Genomic DNA, 23,784 nt, shown 5'->3' on the forward strand with positions numbered 1-23,784 from the left:
CATGTTTAAAGGTTTTATTACATGTTAGAGATCACAGATATATCTGTTTCAAAAGCAACACAGAGCAGAAAGAATCAATGGAGGCAAATCATGGTCAAATAGGGTATGGGATCCTGTCTGGCTGTGCAAATGCTGGACTTCTTAGCTAGAACTAAGATGTATTTCAGCCAATCTTTTCATTTGTTAATGCGAAGGGAAGAGTGTGTTGGAAATAGCAACCTCCCAAGTCTTTCACTATTTCTCTATTAATGTATATCTTTGCTAATCTGTATTCTATGTGTATGTTGATTTGCCAGTTTGACTGACCTTTTTGATGTGGTTATAGACATGTGATTGTACTGAGCATGTTCAGACTCAGGACTCCATTTTGTATTGAGTCTGTTTTACACTTTAGTGGAGGTGGACGCATGTATCTATTTGGACTTCAGTGAGTACAACTATATTTAAAGACTATGGACTATTGATTAAGAATGATACCCTGCGTACTCAACACAGAGAACTACATCTTATCTATAACTGAACCTTTATAAGAAATGTGCCTGTATGGTGAATACAAGATGTTTGTGAGTAAACAAGATGTTATTTTTCAAAGAAGACTTTGTTTTTTTTAATCTCTGAGAGCATATTTTAACTAAGAGGTTTCAAGGGAGTGTATACCCTGTTTTCCCGAAAATAAGACATTCCCTGAAAATAAGACCTAGTAGAGGTTTTCCTGAATTGCTAAATATAAGGCCTCCCCTGAAAGTAAGACCTAGCAAAGCTTTTGTTTGAAAGCATGCCCACCAAACAGAACACCACAGCATGCAGGATTGGTCAAGGTACATACCATAGATTGTTGTACATGGTAGTAACAAGAAATTCTTGATAGGATTCACAGTTTGTCTGGTTATACTGGTTTGTGATGACAATTACTGTACAGTATATAATATATGTTCATTTTTTTATTCACCAATAAATGTGAATTCTTCTTCATGGAAAAATAAGACATCCCCTGAAAATAAGATCTAGTGCATCTTTGAGAGCAAAACTTAATATAAGACACTGTCTTATTTTCGGGACAACACTGTATGTTTTGGGCAACTGCAATTTCAACTTTAAAGAAACATCTTTAAAACTCTGCTAACTAAATATATTTTTGTAGTGGCATATCTTTATCCTTGGCAGTTTAACAGCTGAGTTACCTGTGTGCCATTACATGAATGCTTATGAATATCACTCAACAGGGAAACAAGGTACCCATCCTTGCAACAGATCTCAATACAATATAGTCATACAGCTGTACAAAAGAGAGAGAAAGCACTTCCATGACTGGGAAAAGCAGCAGCTTTCACAACACCAAAAGGATGGGGCCTTTGCAAAGTTCTTGAAGGTGTCTTAAAAACCCATTCTTTAAAATCTGTGCACTCTCCACCTTCTTCCTATTTGATTTTATTATGGTGTAAATGTGTATGATTAGATGTTTTATTTAATTACTTATTTTTACTCATTTTGGCTAGTTATTATAAGTTTTCCTTGAAGTTGTTTCATGTATTATCTCGATTGGGTTGTGTCATTATTATGGCATTGAATGTTTGCCACTTTTGTTTGGAAACCGCCCTGAGTCCCCTAGGGGAAGATAGGGTGGGTTATAATTAAAGATTATTATTAGTGCTTTTATTGTTATTATTATTATTTGATACCCAATAATAAGATTGGTACACAGCAAATGAGATCACTATGCTGGCTTTTGCATTGGATCACATGTCAGACACTTCCCAAGTGTGTAGGACTATGTGATGCATTGGCGAATAATGTGTGCAGATCTGAGCCTTTTGCAGCTGATAGACGGTAATTTTGTCAGCACCAATTGTTTTCAAGTGCTGGCCAAGGTCTTTAGGCACTGCATCCAGTGTGCCGATCACAACTGGTACCACCTTTACTGGCTTGTGCCAGAATCTTTGCAGTTCAATCTTTAAATCTTTATATTATATAAGCTTTTCCAGTTGCTTCTCATAAATCCTGCTGTTGCCTGGGATTGCAATACTGACAATCCATACTTTTTTTTTCCACGATCAGGAGTATTGTGCTCCATAATAATAATAATAATAATAATAATAATAATAATAATAATTATTATTATTATTATTATTATTATTATTATTATTATTATTAAATAAGGTTTTCAGTGTGCAAATGTTTCACAACAGTTTCCTGTTTGAGTAGTGAGGTAGGTTTTCGATTCTTTATGTTGCTCTCCTTACAATCCCACTAAAGCCCATGAAATACATTCAGAAACGTGGGCTTTTCCAAGGCAAGAGTGTCAACACTCAGCAGCATAAAAAGAACCAGCTGTTTACACAACCACCTTCTTCAGTACCTACAGCTCCTTGGTCAAGGCATCAGGCAGGCCTGCGGCGCAGCATTCAGGAGGCATCGTGGGTCTGCTCTCCATCTTTTTCTCACCAGTCCCTCTCTTGTGGCTCCCGGTAAGGTAGTCCAAGAAGCAAGAATACATCCTTCTCAGTAGGAGTGGGCAGAGCAAGGCCCGGTACTGTTTTGAGGCCACCATGCCCACGTACCACACCTCTGCTGAGGGCATGCTCTGACAGACTCATGCCCTTGGTCTTGGCCAGAGCGCGCATGGAGCGATTGAAATGGGCAGAGCCAGTGAAGTAGAGCAAGGAACAAGCAAACTCACTGTAGGGCACCACAATGATATCCAGACGGCGGTGACGCCTGTCTGAGCCTGGCAGACAGCAGACCCCAAGGTACTTTTTTTGATTTCCACTGTCTTCCTGACTCACAAGGTCATCTGTGAGAAAGCCTGAGGAGAAAAGCACAAGTCTGTAAGGGTAGGACTAGTTGGCTGGATTACTGCAAAGTACTGTAATGTCTCCCTGTCCAAAGGTAAGCCTGCATTGGAATGGATGGAGGTTCTCTGCCTGATGTTCTAAGTACTGGGATCTTGCCTGACCATTATGATTTGCAGGTCTTCCGTCCTTCCTTCCTTCCTTTTCCTTTCCTTCCCTTTCTTCCCATGAATACATTTAATAATACTATAGAACAAAATTTGGGGGGGGGGGGGGGGAATCTGTTCCTGGTTTGAAAGTGTCCTTTCCTGCTTAATTGTGTGGTAGTTACTTTGAAAGTAATTGTTATTGTCCAGAAACTTTGTTTTTGTGGCTGCCACAAACTATCTTGAATTGGTTAAGACTCAATGAGATATTCATTGAAAAACTGTAGCAAAATATGCTGTGGGATGTCCCGCAAAAACAAAGATTTAGCAATTTAATAAGCCTTTTCCATGTTTTTATGACAGAACCGATTAGGAAATGACATTTATAACCCAGGAACAAAAACTGTGTTACATAGTGATCTAAATGAATACATTTACATTACTATGAAATTTCATGGTATTGAGTGTTGTGACCTGAATTACCCACTCAGGACCACAGGCATTCAAATCCTCAGGGAATATATTTCCAGAAATAATGTCAGGCACTTAGCTAAGCCAGGCTATTGAAGAAGGATCCACCAAACACTTCAACACCATAACTCCCTTGTTGAAACAGCTTCACTGGTTACCAGTCTGTCTTGAAGCAGAATTCACAATGCTGGTTATGGCCTTTGAATCATGACCTGGGTCTGGACCATCCTAAAGACCTTATCTGTCTATATGACCCTGAATAAATGTTATGCCCTTCAAGGGAGGGCTTTTTCTCAGTCCTACTACCAGCATGAGCATGTTTGGCAAGGACATAGAAAATCATTCTAAGGAACTCCATCCCGCAGGAGCTTCAGTTGGCCTCTTCTTTGTCCTCTTTCTGCTGACAGTTCTTTAGTTCTTAACCCAGGTACCAGAAGGGTCTTTTAGTGGGATGTGCTGTGCTTTCATCTTTTAAAAACAAATTAAACTGCTATTAATACAATTCTTCATTTTTTTAAAAAGCCTTTGCATTAGTAAGATTTTAATGGCACTTGTTAGAAGCAACCATGGGTGTCATGCTAGCAACAAAGTAGGATATAAATAAAATTAAGTTAAAATCAGTCTAATCTCTGACAAAAACAACAAAGAGCTCAAGATGGCATTAATTTGGTAAGAGATTCATCTTATTCACTGGTTGACTTTGCATTTGGAGAGTATTAGAAAATTTTTAAAAGGCGACATTCCAGACCTTTAACATTTTTGTAAAGAAGAATTTCAAGAAACAGAATAATCTGTACTGTTAAATTGAAGCAAACAATACAGCCTTCTTTCCTTATGGTATTTCAAGCCATGAGCCCATGATCTATTCCAGCTATGTGTAAGAGGGGAAGAAGGCTTCTTCTAATAAAGTAGCAAGTATTCGATATTTTCCAATCACGATGAATTGCTAAGACCAACTTATTCTTACTATTTCAAATTGTTCAAAGGTGCAAAGAAGCTAGACAACTAGACATCTATCCCTCCACTGGAGTTCAACTGACAGTCCCATACCCTGCTTCCGAAGACAGTCAAGTAGCTTGCTGAATACTCCTTGGTGGGAGTGTCCATCGGGGTGAGTCACCAGCACATCTACGTCCCCACAAGTGGACTTTCCCCGCCGAAATGAGCCACATGCAACGCACACTAGCCCAGGTTGGATAGACTGTGCTGCTTCTCTAACCTTGAAGAAAAGGGAGATCAGAGCAATGAATTGAGACACATTATCAAATTACAAGTTTCTTTTCATTACTACCCAATGAGATAATTCAGTTACCCAGCACCATTGTGTTTACTATAAATAAATAAAAAGTGTTATTTAAATACAAACATGTATTTAAACTCAAATACAAAGAAAAATGCAAGATAAATTCTGGAGCTTCCTTCTATAACTCAAATTTTGTATCAACAAAGATGAATTCCATCATTTGCACTAATCATGGAACCACAGCAGACTAAAGTATACTGCTTCATCTAGCGACACTGTAAATATACCATAAACTGCCCTTGAACTTGAAAGCCTACTTCATACCTACAAGTAAACACAAAGATTCGCAGGATGGTAAATGACAAAAGGCAAGGAAAATGCAGAATACAAGTATATACTTTTTAAGCTGCCTCAAAACCCAGCTGTTCTTTCAATAGCTTGCAACATGACAGCAGTAATCTTCCCAAACCATGGGATGTTACAATTCTGGGCAGCTGGACCAAACCAAGTAGTGCAAGAAATTATGTTAGCTTAGAATAGGGGGAGCAGATCAGAGCTTGGAAATGTTTCTTTTTTAAACTGAAACTCCAACAATCCCTACCCAAGTAACTGGAATACTGAGGAATTCTATTCCAAGAAAATGATTTTCTGATCTATAGACAAAGTATTTCTGATTTTCCTTTAATCAAACAGTAGCAAAACATGTAACACACAATACAGTATGTTTTCTGGCTAGTCAGGATACCTCAGATTGATGCAGAAGGCGACCCTATTTTGGTGTTGCCTAAAGCTGGTCGTCTCCTGCTTTTGAGAGGTTTTGTTTTATGGAATGAGCTTCAGCAGTGTGATGGGGAGTTCCATGTCTTCTCACAAATGAAAAACAGACCAAGTATAGGGACTCACAACGAATTTGGGCCCAAAGATGAGTTCTTCATCCTGCAGCATCCCAAGGCCGGTGTGTCTGATGGCTTCATTCAAGCATAATTTGAAGGGGATTTGGGTATGTAGGATTATGGGCATTATGGTGCCAATCACCCACTTTACTAGACAAAGACGTGATTGCTGCTTCAGAACATAAAGGGTTCATGGGGGAGTGCGAGGCAGTTTGGAGGGTGAGTACCCCTTGTCAGTCTCTAGGATCATCCTTCATTAGTGAGAGATAAACCCATTAACCTTTGCCCTGCAACATATGGGGATAGCTTTCATGGCTTTTCTAATGTAGATCTAGTTCTTTCGCATTTTCAATTAAGTTTTCTTGAAAGCAGCCAGCTCCACATAGCACCTTGGATCTCATGACAGTCGGTGGTTAATCCCTTCATCCTCTTGTCTCTTCACCCGAGGTGGGCAAGAGAAGGGTAATCGCATCAAACCCACAATGGGTCAACTCCATTCGCAGAAGAGACCCCAAAGAACTTTAATCCTATGTCAGGAGTGATGCCCTACCTGGCAACCATGTATTCTTCCAGGGCAGGCACTGTGACTGACTGACAGTGTTACGCTGCCCAGTGCTGCCATGGCAATTTCAGCCTACAGAAGAAGCAATGAAAACGCTTCTTGTGGTTTTGATATGTGTCTACCACTCAAATGTTTTAGTACCCTAAGAGCCCAGGACAGGATTCTGGCCAAGTCCAGAGAAAAGAAGAAAGAGGACTTGCTTAGATGGCTAGCAATGCCTCCTTTCCTCACCACAAGAAGCACTACAAAGACTTAGAAGGTGCTTTGCACTTCTAGCCTGCCATGAGGCAGTCTAAGGACTAGCAGAACAAACTGGAGGTTTCTAAAACAGATCTGTCATCTTACAAGCAAAAAAATATATGTTAATATATATTGAATTTGAATTCAGCTGCAGATGTTCGGTTCATCCACCCAGAGACTAAGGTAAGGTAAGCAAGTGACAGCCTCACTTCCATCTTTTTACACATGAAGTCTCACTTATGACTTGTCAGGAGACTCAACTAGGAGGCCAAGGTAGTCAATAAACTATTAATGAACTGATTGATTGAAAGAGGTAATAGAAAGAAAGGGCTGACTAGCGTTCTACTGAAGGCCTGATTCCATTGGGGCACCTATGGTCTCACGCAGACCGGATCACTGGTGAGAGCAACGAGTGCTGCGACCAGATTGGTGGCTTCCCTGAGCTGCGCTCCACTCAGCCTTTCCTCCCATTGCCCAGCATCGACCTGGAGAAAGGGATGCAGTAGAGCCGCTCTACCATCGCCGTCATTTCCCACTACCATGCTGTGACCTCGCCTCTAGGTAGCCATTGCCTGAAGTTACTTCAAGTCATGGATAGAACAACAGTACTGGGAAATTTTACCAACCAGTCCCCCTTGGACCATCAATTTAGTACTGAGCTTGACTTGGCTTGGGGCTGCTGACTTCTCTGCGACGCTCAACTTTTGACTCTGTTCCTCCTAGGCTTTCGTGGAGACTTTTGTTTTTGTTTTCAGATTTTATTTTATTTTTATTTATTTTGTGGAGACTTCACTGATTATTACTGATGACTGAGCTTAGCGAAATATACTATTTAACTGATGATTCTCCACAATAATTGTAATTGGTTTTAAATGTTTTTAATGCTTAACGGCGCTCCATGCAGTCATGCTGGCCACATGACCTTGGAGGTGTCTACGGACAACGCCAGCTCTTCGGCTTAGAAATGGAGATGAGCACCAACCCCCAGAGTTGGTCACAACTGGACTTAACGTCAGGGGAAAACCTTTACCAACCTAATGCTTAATACTTATTTATAGCTTAATTCTGGACGTTATTATGCTTTGTGTGATTTTTGTCTTATAGTTTATGTTAAATATGCTTTGATTTGTATTGTATTATATTTATACACTGTGTATTTGCAATGTGGTACTGAAGTGGGCAAACTGTAAGCCGCTCTGAGTCCCCTTTGGGTTGAGAAGAGCAGGGTAGAAATATAGTAATTAAATTAAATTAAATTAAATTAAATTAAATTAAACACAAAATGAAATGGCAAAATATAACAGAATAGCACCAAATTCAGAGGCACGGGCATAAGCAGCAAGAAGGAAAGCCATACCTTCACTGCCTTAAAGGTGCCCTAGCCACAGTCCTTATTCAGATACTTACTGTCTGCTCAATTTCAGCAGCTTCTTCCCTCGGCATACGCTCCACAAAGTCCTCATAGTGCTTCAAGCCAATGGCCTGTTGGCGGGTGAGTGAGGCCTTAGTGCGGACATCATCCAGAGTACGGAAACCCTGCCCAGAGTACACAGGAAACTCAGAGAACAGAACTTCCTTTTGAGTAATCCCTCCTAAGAGTCATGAATTGAACCCATTCTAGTACCCTGAAGGGCTTGAAAGGGAACCTATCTTCTGCCCAGTAGACAGTCTTGGGCTTTAGCCCTTCACTGGGAACTACAAGTAATAGTTGCTAATCCATCATCACTGGCATCAACCAGGTCAATGCTCCAAAACTGGGGGCATCTTTGAAAGTTTGGGAGCAAAAAGAACCCAAGTGTGAACCCAAATGCAATCCTTTGCAAGTGGCCAGAAAGAGCCATAGCTGCCACAACTAGCAAGGATACAACATTGTTCCTGATGACGCGAAAAACAAGGCAGATGCAAACAGCAATGAGATATGATATTAAGAACACTGAGGAGAACATAACTGCAGCTATATTTTCATAATAGATCTGGTAAACCTCACAACACTGTGACACCAAAAATTTCATAGTAGTCTTACTCAGAGACAATTAACTTCATGAACATGTGTGGACTGGGCTGTGGCGCAGCTGGTTAGTAGCCAGCTGCAATAAATCACTACTGACCAAGAGGTCATGAGTTCGAAGCCAGCCCAGGTTGGAGTAAGCTCCCGACCATTAATAGTCTAGCTTGCTGTTGACCTATGCAGCCCGAAAGTTGCATCTGTCGAGTAGGAAATTTAGGTTCCGCTTTATGCGGGGAGGCTAATTTAATTAATTTAGGACACCATAAAAACTTCCAGCAGTGTACAGAAGAATGAGGAAGTACTCCATCAAGGACTCGGTGTCACAAGTGGACAGTGAATTGGCAGCTCCCCCTGGGCCGGAATCGAGCATACCCTCATGAAGCCGGAACCTGGAATGTTAAATTACCTCTGTGTCAGTCTATATATGTCCTATGTCTAATGGCATTGAATGTTTGCCAAGTTATATGTGCATTGTGATCCACCCTGAGTCCCCTTCGGGGTGAGAAGGGTGGAATATAAATAGTGCAAATAAATAAATAGACAATAACCACTGGCTACTAGAAATTGAGCCCCCGGTAGAGCAGCGGATTAAAGTTCGAATCTGGGGAGCAGGGTGAGCTCCCACTGTTAGCCCCAGATTCTGCCAACCAAGCAGTTCGAAAACATGTGAATATGAGTAGATCAATAGCCACTGCTCCAGTGGGAACGTAACAGCACTCCATGCAGTCATGCCGGCCACATGATTTTAGAGGTATCTATGGACAAGACCGGCTCTTCGGTTTAGAAATGGAGATGAGAACCAACCCACAGAGTCAGAAACAACTAGACTTAATGTCAGGTGAAAACCTTTACCTTTACTAGAAATGAAGCCCTCTTCAAAGGCAAACACTTTGAGACTTTTAATACCATTAAGTATGGTATAATTCTGGGCTACTTTGCTGGATGGAATTTGGGAGGCAGTTTTACAGTGAGTCCATTCCTTCCTGGAAGGTGAAGCCCAGAAAATGGTGCTGTATTGTTCAAATTGTACAATTTTAACTATTTTATCATTTACACTTGTGTTTTAATTCATTTAAATATTGTTAATAGTTTAATTTTATTTTAATGGTGAATTTTTGTACATTTAACTGTTTTGTACCCAGTTTGTCAGCTGCCTTGAATCCCTGTTCTGGGGTAAAACTGGGGAACAAATAAAGTTTAAAACAGTAAGAATGCTAATACTTTCTGACCTCAGTGGCAAGATAACAAATAATAATTCAGATGTCACTTATAGCACATTCACAGTTATTTTTCATGCTAGAAGCAGTAACCAAGGCTATGTAAAAAATCTCACATTTAGTGCCTTGTAGCAATGCCAAAGTATAACTATAATGACAGCAAATATACGGTAGCAACATGCAAAGGGATCTTGAAGGATCTTAGAGACTAAGTGAGATAATAGAATTGACAGCACAAGTTTTCATAGACTAAGGGCCCTTCCACGCAGCCATATAACCAAGAATATCAAGGCACAAAATCCCACAATATCTGCTTTGAAATGGGTTATCTGACTTCACAATGCCATATATTCCAGTTAAAAGCAGAAAATGTGGGATTTTATTTAGTTGTGTGGAAGAGGCCTAAATCTACTTCTTCAGATGCAGAATATGGCAACAATTATTGCAAGGCTGATTACTGTAAAACAGGAGAAGACATTACCTGCTGGTACCACATTTGAGCAGTCTTCACTCCTGCTCCCCAGATATTGGAAAACACTTCCAGTGCTGACACACTCTCGCTGATGTGGTCAAGCTTTCGAAGGTGGCCACTCTCCAGGATCTCCATAATCTTTTCTGCCATCTTCTTCCCAATTCCAGGGATCTTACAGGCTTCCTGAAAGAAGCCCACAAAATAATGTTTGGCCAAGGAAAAAAAGCCTGCAAGATTGAATTACTATAGTCAATTTAAGTATCTCTTCCTTATGTTCAGAGGTTAGAAAAATTATTTTTGGGACCAAAACCCTGAGAGGCTGTATGTAATGATTTGAGCACTAACTAGAGTACTGCTTCTTAAACTGTGAGTTCTGACACCAAATGGGGTCCTCTGAGTTCAATGCTGGGTCTCAAAAATTTGGTAACAGGAAAAAGTTTCTGAATGCCACCTAGTGGCTGTTTTAGACATTTACACAAATCTGTTGTGTAGTGTTAGTGGGCTCTGCAGAAGATATTTAGCTATACTTCATAAAAAGGGGAAATCAGCCTGTTTAGCAAGCCTTGAAAATGCTGATTTGACATCTGTAAATGTTTGATTTTTATGCCTATTTTATATACATCTAAAACCAAGATTACATAAAAATTTCTCGGGCAAAAAGGGATTTCAAATGGAAAAAATTAAGAGGCCCTGCTCTAGGGACCATTCAGCCATGGAAACCCACTGGGTGGCCTTGGGCAAGTCAGAGTGTCTCAGCCTCAGAGAAGGCAAAAGTAAACCCCCTCTGAACAAATATTGCCAAGAAAACATCTTGAAGGCACACAAAAACAACTAGACAATCTTAGACATTCTCTGTTCCCCCTTTAAAAAGCCAGTTGTAGCATGTTTTTGGTGCTTCCCCATACTCAGAGGGTCTCTCTCTCTCTCTAAAAAGTGGACAAAATAGCAACAGAATAGTAACTGCTCACTCAGCAGTTGCTACGAGTAACAGCAGCAAGGCTATGAATATTTGAAAGAGAAGATGCAACCCTAGAAAGAGATTTGATTGGAAAGAGATCTTTCCCATTTACCTGATAAGATGTGACTGGCTTGTGGTAACTCTTTAGTGCGTTAATTGCTTTGGAGTAACCTAGAGACCTCCACTTGTCCCCTTGGACAGAGTAGGCTTTTTCCAGCAACCCCAGCTTCTCTGTAATGGACTGATTATGATTCATTTTCTTGCTTTCAGAGGACTGAGCACAAACCCACTTGCCAGTGGGAGGCACCACAGGAGAACCTCCTGAGAAAGTGTTGTTAGGGTTTTGGCCTGACTTCAGTGCTTCTAGTTCTCCCAGGGTAACCATACGGTCTTCTTCCTCCATTCCTTCATCATCTGAGATCACCTTTGGAGAGACACAGAAGACAAAGCTACAAAATACAGCTACCACCTGTCCAAATAGTTATGAAGTGCAAGGATTTTTGGAGTATTTTGTTTTAGACTAGTGAATAAAAAAGTTCACATTATACTGGGTTGTTGTATGTCTTTCGGGCTGTGTGGCCATGTTCCAGAAGCATTCTCTCCTGACGTTTCGCCCACATCTATGGCAGGCATCCTCAGAGGATGCCTGCCATAGATGTGGGCGAAACGTCAGGAGAGAATGCTTCTGGAACATGGCCACACAGCCCGAAAGACATACAACAACCCTGTGATTCTGGCCATGAAAGCCTTCGACAACTCACATTATACTCCCCTAAAATAATTTCTAAAAACAATAAAACTGAAGACTTTCATGTAAGATAATGTATAGCATCTGATCACTGCAATCCCTAGTCTTTGTATCTATATCTTATTGAAATGAAGGTGGAACTGGAGAAGACAAAATTAGGTTCTAGGTTTTACTGATGTTGATAGTTTTTTCTAGTTTTATTTTGCCTGTCTTTCATAAAGTAGAAAAGTCAATAAAAAAGTAACTACATCTCTAACAAAATGTATACATTTAATTCAGTTTTTAACTGCAGTCTAAATGAACTATAGTTTTAATATACCAAATGTGGCCAGATTGTGTGGCTGTGAGTCCCCACGGGGAGAAAGGTGGGATACAAATAATGATAATAATAATAGTAATAATAATTGTATACCCCAAACTGTATAATTGCATCGTATTACCTACCTAATACATTTTACGTTTCTGAAGTATCAAAGTAATTTTGAATTTGTAAAGGAGTTAATATAGCTTTTAAAAAAAATGAAATTTCTATTTATTTTGTGAGGAATATCTTACAAAAAACTACCACGCCAGCTTCAAAATATCTAGAAATTTACATCTAGAAATTTACATCTTGATATTTATTAATCTTGTTAGGAAATTCCTGGTCAAAAATATTCAAAAGCCACAAAGTGGAAAACTACTACTAAACCAACCTCTTTGTCTTTTTGCTCTCCTGAAGGGTCTACATCACTGAAAGGAACATTGGCCCCTGATTGTGGTTCAGCTTTTAGCTCCAAGACTGCATTCTCTATTTGAGGGTGGATCGTCTTTTTATCGAGATATTGAGATTGTTTCTTTGAATGGCCTTCTTCATCCATATACCTGCCAAGAGTCCATGTACAACAAAACACATTCACTGGATTTCAAGGCATTTATTCTTTCCCTAACAATAAACTGGAGAAACCAGAAAAGGTGAGTAAGGATCACACTTTAACCCTGTGGCTAGATATCAACTGGTCACTACAGTGGTTTTCGAGAAGCTGGAGCAAGCCCTCACCTCCAAAGGTCTATATTTTCAAATACTTATTTTCAGCTATTAAACAGAAAAATGCAGGTTGAGTATACTGTATCTTATTTCAAATACTTGGAATCAGAAGTGTTTTATATTTCCAATTTTGGAATACTTGCATATACATAATGCACTCTCTTGGAGATGGGGCCAAAAGTCAAAACACAAAATTCATTTATGCTCCATATGCAATTTATTCTCATAGGCTGAAGATAATTTTATACACAATATTTTGTGCACAAAACAAGAGGCTGGGTGAATCTTTTTCAACCCTCAGGAAAAGTTAATGTTTCAGGATTACAACTCATAATCTCCCAACCACTATGATCAGTGACCATTTCTGCCTGGGAGATTCTGGGAACGGAAAAAAAACTAATTTTTCCAATCTCTAGTCTTAACATTTTGGATTTGGTGAATGTGTTTAGTTTCTTCGACGCACATAGAGAACAAGAGGCCTAGCAGATGTTGAACTAGAGCTCTTATAATCTCTCATCACAAACTATGTTGACCAGATCTTTCAGACATGACAGTTCAGCAACAAGAGAGTCACATCTTCCCTGCTGTTGCTCAATGAATTCATGCTGAGTTCAAACATTATAAACCACCCCCACACCCCTCTTACTTTTAAAAGTAAAAATGAATTAAAATATGGAAGTCCTACCATGAATCTCAGTAAGTATTTCGGTTTGTACATAAAAAAATAATCTACACGATCAAAGGGATCTGAGGAGTGCATTAGAAGGCCATTTCTGAAATTTCACAGCTGTATGATTACACATAAAGTCATGTACCCTCATGTGAGTTATCTGACTGCTTTAATCTCCACTGAAGATAAAGATTTAGTTATAACAATTTTTCATACATATGACCTGTTTATTTATTCCCCATTCTGCTCCCATAATAATAATAATAATAATAATAATAATAATAATAATAGTTTGTAGAATTTTTGAATGAAATTCAAAGCAAACTATAATAAAGGTAAATCAAGAAAAAACCCTTTCTGCTGTTGCACTCCAGTTATATGATGTCTTCTTTGTTGGAGACCCAACTGGTGTCAGTTTTGGCATCATTCTGGTGCCCAGTAAAAACAAGGCCGTTCACTTAAGCCTTACGGTCTCAATTGGTCTTACGCAAACCCAGATATGTGCATGGTTTTGAATCATTTAAAAAGTTTTAAATCTGTCCTTTTATAAAACTTGTTTAGTTGTTTAATATGTTTTAGCTTTTAAATTAGCCAAGTTAGTTTAAAGGCTAAAACCCTGAGATCTTTAGCCAGAGGGCAAAATATAAATATTTAAGCAAAAAACAAAAGAAAATAAAGCTAAAAACTGGATGATAAAAAAATTATCATCCAGGTATAATTAAACAAGCTGTTACATTTTAAAAGTGTAAAAGTATTTTAAAAGTGGAGGCCAGTCCATACTACCCAACAATTTACTTCATTTCAAATACATCTCTTTTCACTCATTTGATCCCAAAAATACTAGTTCTAGAAAGTTGTTGTAGCAAGAAAAAAGAAAAAAATCAAGTGGTTTATGAATATAGTATGTGCGCATATAGTAATATCATAATAACATCCAGTCATATAAAATCAGATGAAATATAAAAGCTCCTACTTCTCTGGAATGAAGAGGCTATAACCAGTAGTATCCAAAAGCTGCTGTGCTGAAATGCAGGAACTCAGCCAGGATGCTTTTACCAGTTGCAATCCTTTGGGTAATTTGGTGAGTCGGAGGAGCCGGAATGCCCGTTCACAATCCATGCCTTCGTCCACTATAACATGTGTCACCTCTGGGGAAATCTGGCTGCAGATGCTTCCCCCATTCTGGAGGATCTGTTTCCGGAAGATCTCAGCCCTGGCCTGGCCAACTCCAGCTTGCAGAACGTAGATTGTGATGGGCTCCATCCACCCTGCTCATAAAAGCCAAAGGTTCAACATAGTGGAGATCAGTTTAAAATCTTATCTGACTAGTGACAATCTGACAGCCATAAGGAGAGTAAAGGAGGAGTGTTTTTTGTAGAACACACAACCAATATATTAAAGCAGAATAACTGTACAAATGTCTACTTAATTGGAATTTCCCAAGTGTAAGTTATAACTCTCAAAAAGAACTAATTTACATGAAAAACTAGTTGTTCCTAATCATCTTGACAGAATGGGAAGACTACCACGTAGTTTCTCTAGCTAAACATACCTTGTTTGTTCCCAGCTTCATCTTTCAGTACCTTTGAAGGCACTACCTTTGGTGAATCATCTCTTGTTTTTTTTCGTTTCGGGAAAGCTTTGACAATTCCTTGGAGCTCCATGAAACATAGATAGCTGCTTCCCGGGGACAAGTAAGCAACCTAGCTGAAAGTGTAGGTAAAGATAGCAAAGAGTTTGTTTATAAATACACCTTCTTTCACTTAATGGTACCAAAGCAGTTTACTAGATCCCAGTAAATGCATCAGCCACAACAACAAAAGGGATGGAAGTCCATAAATTAGATGTTCTGCTAACCAGCTTAGCAGACAAGTCAGTTCTGACCAAGACATTAAAAAAGTACATCAGTGTGTGTTACATGTTCATGGGCCCTTGGCATCCACTGAAGCTTGTTTTCAGGACTCTATGTAGGGTACTAAAGGCGATGGATGCTATTATATAGAGTGGCATAGTAAAAATGGCATTCAGCAACAACAAGCTTCACTTTTTTGGGTTTTCCTTCCTATATTTTCAAGCCATAGCTGTTGAATCTATGGGTGCAGAATCTGTGGATATAGAAGGCTGAGTATATACAATATGTTGTTTATTCATTCAGTCGTTTCCGACTCTTCGTGACCTCATGGAGAAGCCCACACCAGACCTCCCTGTCGGCCATTGCCACCTCCAGTTCCTTCAAGATCAAGGCAGTCACTTCAAGGATGCCACCCATCCATCTTGCCCTTGGTTGACCGCTTTTCCTTTTTTCTTCCATTTTCCCCAACATCATTATCTCCCCAAGCTTTCCTCTCTTCTCATGATGTGGCCAAAGTACTTCATCTTTGCCTCTAATATCCTTCCCTCCAGTGAGCAGCCGGGCATTACTTCCTGGAGTATGGACTGGTTGGATCTTCTTGCGGTCCAAGGCACTCTCAGAATTTTCCTCCATCACCACAGTTCAAAGGCGTTTATCTTCCTTTGCTCAGCCTTCCAGCTCGCACATCCATACGTCACTATGGGGAATAACATTGCTTTAACTATTGAGAACCTTCGTTACCAGTGTCATGTCTCTACTCTTCACTATTTTATCAAGGTTGGTCATTGTTCTCCTCTCGAGAAGTAAATGTGTTCTAATTTCCCGGCTGCAGTCTGCGACTGCAGTAATCTTCGTGCCTAGAAACACAAAGTCTGTCACTGCCTCCAAGTTTTCTCCCTTTATTTGCCAGTTATCAATCAGTCTGGCTGCTATAATCTTCTAGATGTTTAACTGCAACTCAGCTTTTGCACTTTCCTCTTTCACTTTGGTTATAAGGCTCCTCAGCTCCTCCTCACTTTCAGCCATCAGAGTAGTATCATCTGCATATCTAAGGTTGTTAATGTTTCTTCCAGCAATTTTAACTACAACCTTGGATTCATCAAGCCCCGCACGTCGCATGATGTGTTCGGTATACAAGCTGAATAGGTAGGGGGAGAGTATACAGCCCTGCTATAGTCCTTTCCCAATCTTGAACCAGTCTGTTGCTCCGTGGTCTGTTCTGACTGTTGCTACTTGGTCGTTATACAGATTCCTCAGGAGACAGATAAGGTGACTTGGTATCCCCACACCACCAAGAACTTTCCACAATTTATTATGATCCACACAGTCAAAGGCTTTAGACTTTATACTATGCTCACATGTAAAAAGACACCAATTCTGTTATATTCAGTGTGACATGGCTCCCCCTGGCTGTACCAATTACAGGCAGTCCCAAAGTTATGAACAAGATAGGTACTATACATTTGTTCTTAAGCTGAATTTGTATTTAAGTCAAAATAGGTACATTTTAAAATGAAACTCCAACCGAAAATATGTATTTATTTGCTAGTTTGGGATAGCATAGGGAAGGGTGAACACCTGTGTGGTATTTGTTTTGCTGTCTGTGGCCCTGTTCAGAAGGTTTCACCTCACTGTATTATTGAAGGTTTTCATGGCCAGAATCGCTGGGTTGCTGTAAGTCTTTTGGGCTGTATAGCCATGTTCCAGAAGTTTTCTCTCCTGACGCTTCGCCCACATCTGTGGCAGCCATCCTCAGAGATTGTGAGGTATGTTGGAAACTTGCCTTTGCATTTTCTTCTTTCACCTTGGTTATAAAGCTCCTCAGCTCCTCCTTGCTTTCAGCCATCAAAGTGGTATCATCTGCATATCTGAGGTTGTTAATGTTGACAATAGTTCAGCTCTTCTATCCATAGGTAGCTAAGGAGAATACCACTGCCATGTGATCCAGTTCAAAGCAAATAATATGGGACTTTATATAGCTGTGTGGAAGGGGTCCCAGACTGAGGTTACATCTACACTGCAGAATTAATGCATTGTCAAAGGCTTTCATGGACGGAATCACAGGGTTGTTGTGTGTTTTCCAGGGTATATGACCATGTTACAGAAGCATTCTCTCCTGACGTTTTGCCCACATCTATAGCAGGCATCCTCAGAGGTTGTGAAGTATATTGGAAAAAAACTACACAATGAAGGTTTATACATCTGTGGAAGGTCCAGGGTGGGAGAAGGAACTCTTGTCTGTTGGAGGCCACTGTGAATGTTTTAATCTATCACCTTGATCAGCATTAATGGCCTTGCCAGATTCATGTCCTGGCTTCTTCCTGCCGGGGGGGGATCTTTTGTTCAGAGGTGTTAGTTGCCCCTGATTTATTCATGTCTGGAATTCCTCTGTTTTTAGAGTGTTGTTCCTTATTTAATGTTCTGATTTTTGAGGTTTTTTTTTTAATACTGGTAGCCAGATTTTGTTCGTTTTCATGGCTTCCTCCTTTCTGTTGAAATTGTCCATATGGTTGTGGATTTCAATGTTGGAGGCACACTGGCCTCCAACAGACAAGAGTTCTTTCTCCCACCCTGGACCTTCCACAGATATATCAACATCCCTTGCTTAGTTTTCCAATATACCTCATAACCTTTGAGGCTGCCTGCCATAGATGTGGGTGAAACGTCAGGAGAGAATGCTTCTGGAACAAGGCCATACAGCCCGGAAAACACGCAACAACCCAGAATTAATGCAATTTGACATGACTTGAACTGCCACAGCTCAATGCTATGGAATCCTGGGAGGTGTGGTTCTACAAGGGTCCCTCCCAGGCAGGAACTTATATTCCAGGATAGGATCCCAGGTTTTCTGCTTTAAACTGGATTGTGTGAGTCCCTACTGCCAGATAATCTGGGATAAACAGAAAACCTGGGATCAGATCCTGGGATATAGGGCTTGTCTGGAAGGGCCTCCTCTGCCAAAGAGTGCTAGGGCCTCACCAAAATACAGACCCCCTGGATTTCCACAGCACTGAGCCATAGCAGTTAAAAGTGGTGTCAAACTTTATTAATTCTGTAGTGCAGATGGAGGAAATGAATTCCCAGAGGCGGCATGCAACCTCCTTGCAGTTGATGTTCTTTCCCTTCGTTCACTTACCGGAAGGAGGGGGGAGATGTGGGCGCAACAGCCGAGCTGGAGGAGGACGCGCGCACAGAGCGTTCCTTCCGGGTCAGAGCAGCAAAGCCGGAAGTGCCCGGCGGTTGCCATGGAAACGAGCGCCGCTGCGACAACATGGCCGGCCCCAGCTGGTTGGAGGCCTTACGTGGAGCTCGCAAGACGGCCCTCGTCAGCGATGGTGAGAGGCGAGAAGGAAGCTCAGCGAAGGAGGGCGGGGGACTTCTCATTCACTGAAGAACAGGCATGGGCAAACTTGGGCCCTCCAGGTGTTTTGGACTTCAACTCCCACAATTCCGAACAGCCGTAGGAGTTGTAGTCCAAAACATCTGGAGGGCCCAAGTTTGCCCATGCCTGCTGTAGAATGAACGTAGCTTCGGTGCTATAGAACCATGGGAGTTGTCATTTTCCAAGCCTCTTAGCCATCTCAAATAGTGTTGGTCCTTCTCCAAACTACAAATACCAAGATTCCTTAGCATTGAGCCATGGCGGTTAAATTGGTGTCAAACTATATTTCAGGAGTCCAGATGAGAAATGCTCAACCTTGATCTTAAAATCCAAGCTGGATACTTGGGAAAATAATTATTCAATGAGATGCAGTTTCGTGTAACTTTACATAGATTGGAGTGCATCCCTCTACACTCCTGTATGCGTTTGGGAGCGAGCACTCTTGAAATCTCGGTTGCTGTGAGTTTTCCAGGCTGTATGGCCATGTTCTAGAACAGGGGTCCCCAAACTAAGGCCCGGGGGCCGGATGCGGCCCATCGAAGCCATTTACCCGGCCCCCACAGCACAAGGGCAGAAGGGGGTTGTAAGAGAAGAAGGGGTCTCTTCTTCTTTTACAACCATTATTATTATTATTATTATTATTATTATAAACACAACAAGATGAGTCCACAGCAGACACTCTGCTGGCTGTTGAATTGGATCACACGTCGGACACTTCCCAAGTGTCTAGGACTGTGTGATGTATCGGTGAATAATGCACGCAGATCCCAGTCAGGTGGCCTTCTGCAGCTTGCAGGTGGTAATTTTGTCAGCGCTGATTGTGTTTAAGTGTAGGCCAAGGTCTTGAGGCACTGCACCCAGTGTGGCCATCACCACTGGGACCACCTTGACTAGCTTGTGCCAGAGTCTTTGTAATTCGATCTTTAAATCCTCATATTGTGTCAGCTTTTCAAGTTGTTTCTCCTCAATCCTGCTGTCACCTGGGATTGCAACATCGACAAGCCATACTTTGTTTTTTAACACGATTGTGAGGTCAGGAGTATTGTGTTCCAAAACCCTGTATTATTATTAACATTGAGGCTGTGTGGCCTTCTGTCAGGGATGCTTTGCTGGTGCTTTCGGTGCACAAAAGCAGAAGGGGATTGGACTCGATGTCCCAAAGGGTCTCTTCCAACCCTCTTTTTTATTGTTGTTGTTATTATTATTATTATTATTATTATTATTTATTATTGCTCGGTGGCCAACTATAGTCCGGCCCTCCAACGGTCCAAAGGACCGTGAACTGGCCCCCTGTTTAAAAAGTTTGGGGACCCCTGTTCTAGAAGCATTCTCTCCAGACCTTTCGCCCACATTTATGACAGGCATCCTCAAAGGTTGTGAAGTCTGTTGGAAACTAGTCAAGTGGGCTTTATATTTCTGTGGAATGTCCAGGGTAGGGGAAAGAATTCTTGTCTGCCAGAGGCCAGTGTGAATGTTGCAATTGGCCAGCTTGATTAGCATTGAATAGCCTGGCAGCTTCAAAGCCTGGCTGCTTCCTGCTCGGGGGAATCCTTCGTAGTCTAACAACCATGATGTTAGACTGCACATAGAAGCCACTGAAATCCACAAGGGTGTGGACAATTTCAACAGAAAGGAAGCGCTGCAAGTCGCTTCTTGCAGCATTTGACGACATCTGCCCTTGTGTTTTGCTACTGTGCTGCTGAGTACGCATGCCCAGTATGGAATACATCTCATCATGTTAAAACAGTGGATGTGCCTCTTAATTAGACATGCCACATTATCACAGGATGTCTACGCCCCACACCACTGGAGAAGTTATACTGATTAGCTGGCATTGCACCATCTGATATCTGCCGGGAAGTAGCAGCCAACAATGAAAGGACCAAGGCATGGACATCACCGGCCGATCCTCTGTTCGGATATCAGCCAGCATCCCAACGCCTTAAATCAAGAAATAGCTTCCTAAGATCTACAGAGATACAGGAACATCTCAGCAAGCGAGAGTCCAAAAATGGCAGGCAAAAACCCAGAACCTCAACCAGTGGCTGATCACATGATAAACTCCCTCCTGGGCACACAGAAGACTGGGTGACCTGAACAGACTGTGCTCTGGCACCATGAAATGCAGAGTCAGTCTTAAGAAATTGTGCTATAAAGTGGAGTACATGACATGGAAGTGTGAAGAAGAGCAAACCATAGACCACTTACTACAATGCGGTCTGAGCCCTGCCACATTTACAATGGAGGACCTTCTTACAGCAACACCAGAGGCACTTAAAGTGACCAGCTTCTTGACAAAGGAAATTTAGCATAATGCCAAGTTTTTAACTTTGTTTGTGGTTTTTTATACATTATAGCTGCATTCTCAATTTGCTTCTGACACAATAAATAAATAAATTTACTGTTGGGTGTCACTGTCAGAATCTTGGTGTAGAGATCAAACAAGTGTCCCTCCCCTAATGACTTGGGGAAAGAATTATTCTATGGGATGCTGTTTTGTATAATTTTACATAGATTGGAGTGGATCCTTCTACACTCCTATGTATATTTAGGAGTGAGCACCCTTGCAATCTCTTGATTCCTAAAAAACCCCAAAAGAAAAACATACCAAAACTTCAGTGATAATCATGGCTGGTATCTGTGGCTTCCTGCCAAGCATAAGAGGTACCAGGGAAATGAACCAGTGGAGATGTTGTAGAGTAGAACTGATTTTTTTCCCTGTGTTTTCTTTTCCACTTTGTGCTTTCCTTAGGCAAACGAAAAATCCATTACTTGTTTGCTGATGGGAAGGAGATGGCGGAAGAGTATGACATGAAGACCAACCAACTGTGCTGTAAGCCTTTCTTTCTTTGGGATTTAAAACTTGGTAATGAAAACTTGATTTGTTAATGGTACAAAATATGCATTGATGAGTAGAATCTTAGGGAAATCATTTTGACCACAGCAAATAAAAGGGCACATCCAAATGCTTTTCATTACAGTATAGCTTTAGATTAGTGGTTCTCAACCTGTGGGTCCCCAGGTGTTTTGGCGTTCAACACCCAAAAATCTTAATAGCTGGTAAACTGGCTGGGATTTCTGGGAGTTGAAGTCCGAAACACCTGGAGGCCCAAAGGTTGGGAAGCACTGCTTTAGATGAAATTGTTTGAGGCTTGGTTTAATTAACACGGCAACATTTCCACTAGAACAGTGGTTCTCAACTTCAGAGATGGGATGCTGTCCAAGTATGCCCTTGTATGCTTGAGGTGGGCAGGAAAATATCCCACTATTGTATATTTCCAATTGAAGAAAAACCCTTTCTTAAAATGTCTGGGGGTGCATCTGCACTGCAGAATTAATGCAGTTTGACATCACTTTAATTGCCATGCTATGGAACCCTGAGTGTTGTAGCTTTAAAAAGTCTTTAGTCTTCTCTGTTCAGAAGTAATGGTGCCTCATCAAACTGTAATGCCCAAGATTATATGCCCAACCACACCATCAAATAGATGCCGGAAACAGGATTACCTCTTCTGTGTGTCTATCCTTGTTAAAATTGTGTGTAATTGGCATTGAATATTTGCCGTATATGTGTTCTGTAAAGTTGTTCTGAGTCCCCTTCGGGGTTGAGAAGGGTGGGGTATAAATACTGTAATAAATAAATAAATAAATAGCATTGAGCCATGGCAATTCAAGTGGTGTTAAACTGCATTAATTTTACAGTGTAGATGGGCTTTGGCCAGGGTATGCTAGTATATAACCAGGGAAGGTACATAGCAGTTTGGTGAATACTGTCTCAACTCTCTCCATCCCACTTAACTGTTCAGATGTCACTCTGATCAACAGTATATTTGTGCTCCTAATGCTTGAGAAGTGGCTAATGTTCTCACATCCCTCATGCAAGTGATTTTGTTGCAACAGGGAGAAACAGTCCCTATTGTCACCCCCTCCCCCTTGTAGCAGACATTGCTTACACAAGGGTGTATGTGTGAGAACCATCATTCAGCTGCTTCTCAAGGAACAGAGTAGCAGACCCCCCCCCCCCCCCCTTTCCAGTGGCTGGTGACCAAGAAGTGGAAAGTGAGAGACTTTCACATTTTCTATATGTCTCCTAAACAAGGAAAGTCGTAGGGCCTGTGACTTCAGAGAAGTCATGAATAGGCATTTGCAATTATTCAGTAGAATTCCAGTGCGTGTTTTATCAAATAAATTAGTAACAATGAATAGATAAAATGCCAGTCAAATTGTGCACTTTCAAATCAGTAGTTAGATGTTATTATGGAATACTCTTCCTGCCTATATACTTCTATACATTGTAGAACCCTTGGTGTGTTGCCTACGCATTTGAGATCATGGATCCCCTCCTTGCCTCTACCTCTAACATCCATGCATTGAGCATGGATCTCTGAGCCAGGAAATATAGACTTGTAAGAGTGCTAGATCATACCCTGGCTAGGCCCTAAGGTCAGGAAATTCCACAATACCATGTAGACATCAGAAGTGGGGCTGCTGAGCAATTTCAAAGAAAGAGCCAGCAGTGCATTGTAGGCCCTCCTGCATGTGATAGATGCATGATACAAAATCAAATCTGTTGCTTTGAAAATAGGGGGGAAATGCATAATAGTAATAGAGAAAGGACAACTTTATATGTATCCACGGATATGATTACTCATGAGTCTGCAGCTGGTTCTTAACTAGTTTAAGGAGCAGCTCCATTGTACTTAACACTACCCCTTTCATGATAGGAAGTTCATGCCACACGAACAAGCCTTCTCCTTCTCCCATTTCATGTGGCCCACATAATCTGGTGGTAGTGTTAACAGTAGTAGTGGAGATAGTACTGTAATGACAAGGACTTGCAGCAAGAGCTGTTCCTGGGAGCCACTAGCTCTGCCTTCCTTTTTTCTCCACCTTCTTCTGCTGCTGCTCTCCCACTCACTTTGCGGAACACTTTGGTTAAGACTTCAAAGGCTTTGCAGTCTCCAGGTGAAGGGAGTAGTTGCAATGACCCAGATCCTGCCCCTCCACAGTACAAAGAGAAGTAGGAGGACTCTAAATCTGGGAAACCTTGCAGAACCAGGCCACTGCTGCCAGCTCATCCTCTGCTTCCTCCCTGTTCATCTTTCCTGC

General features: G+C 41.1%; 2 protein-coding genes across 3 annotated transcripts in view; one reads left to right on the top strand and one right to left on the bottom strand.

The window, feature by feature from the left end:
- poll (DNA polymerase lambda) lies at window positions 1–18,521 on the bottom strand. The gene is made up of 9 exons (XM_008116059.3): window positions 18,433–18,521; window positions 14,997–15,151; window positions 14,418–14,712; window positions 12,443–12,611; window positions 11,112–11,423; window positions 10,051–10,224; window positions 7,752–7,880; window positions 4,457–4,625; window positions 1–2,803 (listed from the first exon to the last, which is right to left on the bottom strand). Exons 2-9 carry the CDS (start codon window positions 15,106–15,108, stop codon window positions 2,439–2,441), a joined length of 1,725 nt encoding a protein of 574 aa, XP_008114266.2. The 5' UTR covers window positions 15,109–15,151; window positions 18,433–18,521; the 3' UTR covers window positions 1–2,438.
- The window catches only part of dpcd (deleted in primary ciliary dyskinesia homolog (mouse)), a 19,614-nt gene continuing 14,325 nt past the window's right edge, over window positions 18,496–23,784 (top strand). The window contains exons 1-2 of one of the 2 annotated variants that reach the window (XM_016995630.2): window positions 18,496–18,631; window positions 21,431–21,544. In XM_016995630.2, coding sequence (XP_016851119.1) covers window positions 18,568–18,631; window positions 21,431–21,544 — 178 coding nt within the window. In that variant the 5' untranslated portion in view covers window positions 18,496–18,567. The remainder of the gene's footprint in view (window positions 18,632–21,430; window positions 21,545–23,784) is intronic. The other variant, XM_016995629.2, reaches the window with a different exon arrangement.

Source organism: Anolis carolinensis, chromosome 3 (genome assembly GCF_035594765.1).
Source record: "Anolis carolinensis isolate JA03-04 chromosome 3, rAnoCar3.1.pri, whole genome shotgun sequence".
In the NCBI taxonomy this organism is placed as follows: Eukaryota; Metazoa; Chordata; class Lepidosauria; order Squamata; family Dactyloidae; genus Anolis; species Anolis carolinensis.